Source organism: Antedon bifida, chromosome 1 (assembly GCF_963402885.1).
Source record: "Antedon bifida chromosome 1, ecAntBifi1.1, whole genome shotgun sequence".
Lineage (NCBI taxonomy): Eukaryota > Metazoa > Echinodermata > Crinoidea > Comatulida > Antedonidae > Antedon > Antedon bifida.
Genome location: NC_136226.1, coordinates 3,890,762 through 3,898,868, shown reverse-complemented (window position 1 = coordinate 3,898,868; position 8,107 = coordinate 3,890,762). Strand labels below are relative to the sequence as shown.

General features: G+C 34.0%; 1 protein-coding gene across 1 annotated transcript; it reads left to right on the top strand.

Annotated features, from left to right (window-relative positions):
• Positions 1 to 363: 363 nt before the first annotated feature.
• On the top strand, positions 364 to 6,296 carry LOC144840810 (proton-coupled folate transporter-like). The gene is made up of 5 exons (XM_078696884.1): positions 364 to 1,249; positions 3,736 to 3,870; positions 4,273 to 4,356; positions 4,733 to 4,889; positions 5,536 to 6,296. Exons 1-5 carry the CDS (start codon positions 364 to 366, stop codon positions 5,699 to 5,701), a joined length of 1,428 nt encoding a protein of 475 aa, XP_078553010.1. The 3' UTR covers positions 5,702 to 6,296.
• Positions 6,297 to 8,107: the final 1,811 nt, after the last annotated feature.

Genomic DNA, 8,107 nt, shown 5'->3' with positions numbered 1-8,107 from the left:
ATAGTCATAAATAGAAATAGTCTGTGTTTCATTAGGCGATAACAAAGCCAGAACTGTCTTATACCGAAATGCAAAAATGTGTTTGAAAACATATGTAGGCGTAATTACATTTTTATTCTAATCTAAATGAATGTTTTTTAGAAACAATATTGTGTCTTTACCATATATAGATATAGAAGATTAGACCATATTGTTGATTCCGGGTTTAAAAAGTACTGTAGTTATAAATTCAGTAGGTTTCCTAATATTATTGCTGATTTCGAATTCAGTCAGTAGGCCTGACAGTAGGCTCTTATCGAGCAGCGAAATAATACAGAGATTCTCACATATTCGCCGTAAGATCACTCCTCAGCCATTGATAGAATGGCATTTACGTCTGCACCAGTTGAAACTACTGTATTTATCGCATACGCTATTTTCGCGCTTCTTTCTGTACAAGGAGTGGTCTTCACAAAATATATTATTCAGTTAAATCTAAATGTTAGTTCTGCGCTAAACTCTAGTTCGGATCTTGTAGAAGAAGACTATGTTCAAGTATTAACCGCCGAATGGACTACAGTTTTTCTGCTTTGTCAGTCTTTACCAGCGTTGTTTGTTATTCTATACATATCAACATGGAGTGATCGTGTCGGCAGGAAAATCACTTTAATTGTACCGGCGGTCGGTCTTTTAGTGTCATCCGTTTCTTTTACTTGTGTATACTTACTCGAACTGCCGGTTCCGTACCTTTTTATCGGTAATTTGGCAATTGGTTTGACTGGTAACACAATTTTACAGCGATCCGGTGCTTCTTCTTACATCGGTGACACTTGTACGTCAGAACAGATAACAATTCGTATGTCAATTCTTCTTGGAATAACCTTTCTTGGAGTTTGTTTAGGGCAGTTATGTTTCTCGTTTTGGATAGAGAAAGCTGGATTTCTTCAACCGTTTCTATTCGCGATAGTTCTACTGTTGTTTTCAATTTTCTACATTACGTGTTTGATGAAGGAGAGTGTTGATGTTGACCAAAAAGGTGAAACATTTTCACTTAAGCATGTGGTGAGAGATATAGTCGATGTCATAACAAGTAATCGAAATAACCGTCGCAAGTTAGTGTCTCTCTGGATGGCAGCTCGAGTTCTGAATTCTATCACGATCAATTCTCTTTTCCATGGAATCCAACTGTACGTTATTGGTCCACCATTGCACATGACAATCAAAGCTGCCGGATATTTTAGTTTTCTATTTTATATGTCAAATACAATTGGTAAGTAAGAATATCAGCCAATTTACGTTATTATTCGAATAAATTTGCCAAACTAGATTGTTACTTGGCAAAATAGAATGTTGCTATTAGTATAGTACTTGCTTTGTTTATTTGTTAGCACGGTAGCACCTACACTTTTCAAGTTATAATTCTAAATATTTTGGTGTAAATAGTTGTATACTTACAAAACATGTCTATTGACATTTTAAATAAATAAACACTCGATGCCATATTTATTGCAGTTAACCCTTCAAATTAGTATTAATAAAGGCGAACAAAAAAACATAAAATAACGAAAAAGAGGTGGAAAATGCATACAAATTCGGTCATTATTATTTAAGAAACATTGAATAAATAAAGGTAGTACTGTATAGTTAACCAAAAAAAAACTCCAATTTTATTTATCCTCTGGCAGATTCATTTCACACTCTTCCTCCACTACCTCTCACTCGAGCAAGTACTCGTTCATTTCATGTAGTATTTTTGGGTTGTTTTTTTTTCCACTTTTGTTTCCGTTCTCTCCACAATATTTTAGAAAAGTCTAGTTTGTATTGTTCTCGTTGTCTCTATTTCATCCTCATTATATATAGCGTTGTCTATTTTATTTTTATATCAAATTGTTTTTATCCGTTACGTAAATTTAAAAAAAAATTATATTATCTACAGAAATACAAAACGTATGTTTAATCAATTAAATAAGATATTTGGGTTAATGTGTCGCGAGAATGATTTATTTTAATCGAACGTACGGTTTCAAGAAACATTTATTACCTGATCAATATTGTTGTCTGACATCTGTAAGGGCGCTGAATCTTTCAACGAAATAGTCACCACCACTTTCTCAAGACATGTTGTGTGTATTATCTCCTAAATAACTCGTAATGTACAAGCATAATGCGAAAGAATAATGTTCTCAGTTTTGTATATAGGATAGTAAATAGTAAAATGTCACACTAACTGAGCCTAATTTTTGGTATGAAAACGTAATACTGAAATGTGAAATATTGCATGTTTCAATTGTATGCGTAGGCGTAATTATATTGTTTTTCTAATCTAAACGATTGGTTTTTAGAAACAACATTGTGTCTTGACCATATACGGAAGATTCCGAGATTTAAATAAAAAAGATAGTACTGTAGTTATAAAGTCAGTAGGTTTCCTAATATTATTGCATTATTAAACATGGTAAGCCTGTAAGCTCTTATCGAGCAGCGGAATAATACAGAGATTCTCACATATTCGCCGTAAGATCACTCCTCAGCCATTGATAGAATGGCATTTACGTCTGCACCAGTTGAAACTACTGTATTTATCGCATACGCTATTTTCGCGCTTCTTTCTGTACAAGGAGTGGTCTTCACAAAATATATTATTCAGTTAAATCTAAATGTTAGTTCTGCGCTAAACTCTAGTTCGGATCTTGTAGAAGAAGACTATGTTCAAGTATTAACCGCCGAATGGACTACAGTTTTTCTGCTTTGTCAGTCTTTACCAGCGTTGTTTGTTGTTCTATACATATCAACATGGAGTGATCGTGTCGGCAGGAAAATCACTTTAATTGTACCGGCGGTCGGTCTTTTAGTGACATCCGTTTCTTTTACTTGTGTATACTTACTCGAACTGCCGGTTCCGTACCTTTTTATCGGTAATCTGGCAATTGGTTTGACTGGTAACACAATTTTACAGCGATCCGGTGCTTCTTCTTATATTGCTGACACTTGTACGTCAGAACAGATAACAATTCGTATGTCAATTCTTCTTGGAATAACCTTTCTTGGAGTTTGTTTAGGGCAGTTATGTTTCTCGTTTTGGATAGAGGAAGCTGGATTTCTTCAACCGTTTGTATTCGCGATAGTTCTACTATTATCTTCAATTTTATACATTACGTGTTTGATGAAGGAGAGTGTTGATGTTGACCAAAGAGATGAAACATTTTCACTTAAGAATGTGGTGAGAGATATAGTCGATGTCATAACAAATAATCGAAATAACCGTCGCAAGTTAGTGTCTCTCTGGATGGTAGCTCGAGTTATGAATTCTATCACGGTCAATTTTATTTTCTATGGAATCCAACTGTACGTTATTGGTCCACCATTGTACTTGACAATCAAAGCTGCCGGATATTTTAGTTTTTTATATTACATGTCAACTGCAATTGGTAAGTTGTGACTGTGTGTCCGATCGGTTAGAATATCAGCCAATTCATGTTATTATTGAAATGTTCGAACAATGCAAGTAGATTGTTATTTGGCAAAATAGAATTTTGCTAAGTATAGTACTTGCTTTGTTTGTTAGCACGATATCATTCTGAATATTTCGGTGTAAATAGTTATATACTTAAAAAACATGCCTATTGAAATTCAAAAAAAATATGTGTATTCTTTTAACACGGGCTGAAATATCAACATGCGCCCTCTATGGCAATGTTTTGCCAAGTACTTCACTCGGTTTCTGAGTGCTTACATTTTTATATTTAACTATGATAGGAATGCTGTTTATTACAAAAGCACTGAAGAAATTCTGCAATGCTGGAGACTACGCATTGTTCTACATAGGTTCGACTTCTGCCATCTTATCGTCCTTAGTTCTTGCCACAGCGACCGATGACATCGTCTATATAGGTATGTTAACTGATTTTATCTTTGATTTCGGACAAAGTTATCAAAAACATCATCAAATTTCATTGGTATTGTAAATGAGTTCTTCCTATTCTATCAACTGCTCTTTTCGTTATAACCATTTCGTCCTTGTTAATATCATAATTAGGGAGCTTTCGCGATAGGAAAACTAGTTTGGACAGGGGATGAGTCTCACTTTTCCCTGGTTCCGAACGTTCGGATTCCTCATTTTGTCGGATTCTAGGCTAGGCCCAAACCAGACGACGACCAACAATGCGTATAGGTTTTGGTCGATGCTAGGTCGTCGAAAAATCGAAAGCTCCCTATTAATAGTTCTGTTGGGCTTATATAGAAATAAATTATTGAAAAAAAATAATTAAAAAATATTATTTGCAATTCATTTAGCGATACCGTTAGCAGTTTTAATGGTTCTACCAAAAGCCATTATTGAAGCACGCTTATCGAAGTTTGTAGAACAAAATGAGCGAGGTTAGTTAATTGAAATTGTATGTATAACATTCAGTAATAAATAAGTATGAAAATGAAAATCATATTTGTCCGAATTGTACATGTTTAGTTTACCCCTTTACCCCTTTCATATCGCCTAGCATCTCCGGAGTTTACTCACACCAGTGTTTTGTATGGTGAGACACTTGAGTTTTAATAAAGCTTGGTTCTACTAGGATGCAACGCAAAAACGTAAGCCCAACTTAATTTGACCAATCAAAGCGATGGGTTAACCGAACTGTCATTGGTCAACTCGCTTGCGTTGCGTCCTAGTGGGAACTAAGCTTAGGCGATGTGAAAGCGATACTTTATACAGTTACTTTACGTTGTTTTCTATGTGGAATCTACAATTATACAGGTGCAATATTTGCCCTTATTGGTTTATCTGATAATTTGGGTTTTGTTCTTGGACCCATTTGGATTGGCACTATATATTCAGCTACCGTTCAATATCTTCCAAGTATGATTTGGTACACATTCACCGGACTTTCACTGGTTACAACGCTTCTGGTAATGTAAGTACATTTCCTAATAATATTGCATGTACAAATAAGTGGGAAGTTGCTTTTATTTCCGACCTATCTAAAGTCTGTTTTCCACTCGGTGAATCAAAAGCATCAACTTTTATGCATGCGTAATGTATATTTTCATCTTCCAAATCCCTTTCTGCGCCGAATTCTGTAGTTCCTCAAAACTTTCGTAACCAATCAGAACTCAGTGAATGAGTCATGACGTCGTTCATGAGCACTCATGCGAATCGAACAGATCAGCAGACACACACGATGGAAATCGCAGCTATAATAGTAGCATGATTTGTTTGCTCACCTACCGCCCGAAGGCAGGCCTTTTATACGGACAACATTGACAAAGAGACTCGCGTAAGGCTGATATGACGATTTCACCACGATAGAACACTATTCATATGCCAACTGACTGACTTCGCTTTTTATCCCAATTTTATAATTTTGACTTGTTGAAGTTTTCTTACACACCGCCGCTCATTATGCACCTTCGATTTCATTCGGAAATCAACTGCTGCGTAGTCTAGAAATGCTGAAATAAAAATGAAATCTTTAATTTTTTGGGATGTTACTAAATGAAAACCTTAGGCTACTCATATTTGTTTATATTTTTTTGCCAATTAACATTTTCTTTCAACAGATTTATTCATTTAAAATTCGGTTCTATTTACGCACAATTTGATGAGAAAACGAAGAAAAAGAATGAAGAAAAAGACGAAATTATTAGTGAAAAACATCCGCTTCTGGAAAAACAAAAAACGAATAATAATTTCCAAATTTCAATGCCAACTTTGGAAAACGCGTGAGATTGTTTCTAATTAAGTGCTTCACATGTTCGTCACATGTTAGTACTGTTTAAATGTTTAAACTAAAAACAGTATACTGTATTAGGAATGATATTAATATTACGTTTATCTAGGAGCGGTAGAAGAATTTGCTAAAGTAGATTCCATTCCATCCATAGAGAAATAAATACATAGGCCTTTTCTATAATTATAATGTCAAAATATTATAAGTATACCTATACCTAAGTTGCAGCAACGTAAGCGCAGCGCAAATGAGTTGACATTTGGCGTTGAAAGCTAGTGCACACAACGCAAGTGAATTAAACGTTTGTGATTGCGCAAGTCCTTAAATTCTAGTGCAAACCAAGCTTTAGACTTATTACACTTATTAAAAACGTCACTGCAAGTTTGGCGTAATGTATTGCGTATAAATGTTATTTGGTTCATTTTCATTAGGCCATAAAGCTAGACCATTTGGCTGCTATAAAGTCAATGACAAACATTTTAAGTACTTTAAACACGAGATTAGATAATTCAATAAATCCACATCATATAAAAATGCCTGGACGTTGTTTGCTGAGGTTGTAACATTCATTGCGTGATGTTTAAATAATTACTAAATAAATAGCATGGTAACTTCCTGTACTCCACAGCTTCTGTTGTCTTTGTTAATGTGTTTGTTTTTTTTCTTTCTTTCACCCTACCTCACTAAAGCGCATTGCGACAACATTGTTTGTGAACGCGCTATATACAAATAAATTAAGATTAACATTAACAGTAGGAGTTTATCAGTAAACCATCAAACTAAATTATAAAAAAAAAACTTTCCTCAAATTCTACCGATTTTAAAATTGATTAACGGTGACAGTTCACTCGTTTTGTTTTATGTAGGCCTTATTGTTGATTTTTTTTAAAGTGAAAACTATCTAATATAATGGTACCTGACGGCCCGCAGATCGTTTTATTCAACAATTGTTTTGGTTTCAAACTTCTTCTGCAGCCACACGTCTTCCTGTTTGGAATTCAATCGTTTTAAGTTTAAGAAGAAACCCCGGCTGTAATACAGTTCAAACCGCTTGTCCTGCAGAAACCAATGTGTTGCCGATTGAAAGTTTGAATGCATTTTAGATTGTTTTGGTCCAATGAGGACAATATAAGCTTCATAATTTACTTTGTGTATTACGTATAAAGGTTATTGTGTTCCTTTTCATTAGTCCATAAAGCTAGACCATTCGGCTGCGATCAAGTCAATGAAAAACATTATAAGTACAGTACTTTAAACACACGAGATTAGATAATTCAATAAAGCCATATCATATAAAAATGTCTGGACGTTGTAATGATTAGCAAGAATTGTTTACTGAGGCTGTAACATTCATTGCGTGATGTTTAAATAATCACTAAATAAATAGCATGGTAACTTCCTGTACTGCACAACTTCTGTTGTCTTGGTTAATTTGTTTGTTTGGTTTTTTTTCACCCTACTTCACATTGTTTGTGAACGCGCTATACAAATAAATTAACATTAACAGTAGGAGTTTGTTTACCGTAAAATTATACTTGCTTACTTATAATAATAATAAATAACATTTATAAAGCGCAAGAGACAAAGGTTTCAAAGCGCTGTGTTTTCCAAGATCTGTGCAAGTAGTAGCGTGTGATTATGCTTCTCTGAAGAGATGAGTTTTGAGTTTAGTTTTAAATGTGATTACAGATTTTAGCGTATTTACCAAACAAAATTATAAAAAAAGTTTAGTCCGCGAAACGTAATCTTTTCTAAAATGGTCTACAAATTTGTAATTGACCTAAGCATGGATGGTTACTTTAAACAATGGCAATAAAATAGTTTTAAAAGACAATTTCTAAAATACAAATAAAACTGTTCACAAAATGTTAAAATAGTGAGGATTTATCTTTAAATATTTTTTTACAATTTGATTTAAAATTTAAATAAATGGATGATTCTTTAACTTCTTGCGGTAGATAATTCCATGAGCGCTGGAATATGTGATTGAAGTCCTCATTATTTTTACATTTGCCTTAGGGGGAACCATATTAAGTGTATACATGTCTGGACATTGTAATGATTAACCGGAATTGTTTGCTGGGGTTGTAACATTCATTGATGTTTAAATAATCACTAAATAAATAGCATGGTAACTTCCTGTACTGCACAACTTCTGTTGTCTTGGTTAATTTGTTTGTTTGGTTTTTTTTCTTTCACCCCACTTCACTAAAGCGCATTAAGACATTGTTTGTGGAACGCGCTATACAAATAAATTAAGATTAACATTAACAATAGAAGTGTGTTCACCGTGAAGTTATACTTGCCTACTTATCAGTAACCCATCAAACTAAATTATAAAAAAAGTTTAGTCCGCGAAATGTAATCTTTTCTTAAATTCTACCGATTTTAAAATTGATTAA

What these genes read in the sequence shown, in the direction of transcription:
- LOC144840810 (XM_078696884.1), top strand. Translation starts at nt 364, where the DNA reads ATGGCATTTACGTCTGCACCAGTTGAAACTACTGTATTTATCGCATAC. An exon ending in TTATATGTCAAATACAATTG is followed by an intron (nt 1,250 to 3,735) that starts GTAAGTAAGAAT and finishes TAACTATGATAG; the next exon opens with GAATGCTGTTTATTACAAAA. An exon ending in GTTACAACGCTTCTGGTAAT is followed by an intron (nt 4,890 to 5,535) that starts GTAAGTACATTT and finishes TTCTTTCAACAG; the next exon opens with ATTTATTCATTTAAAATTCG.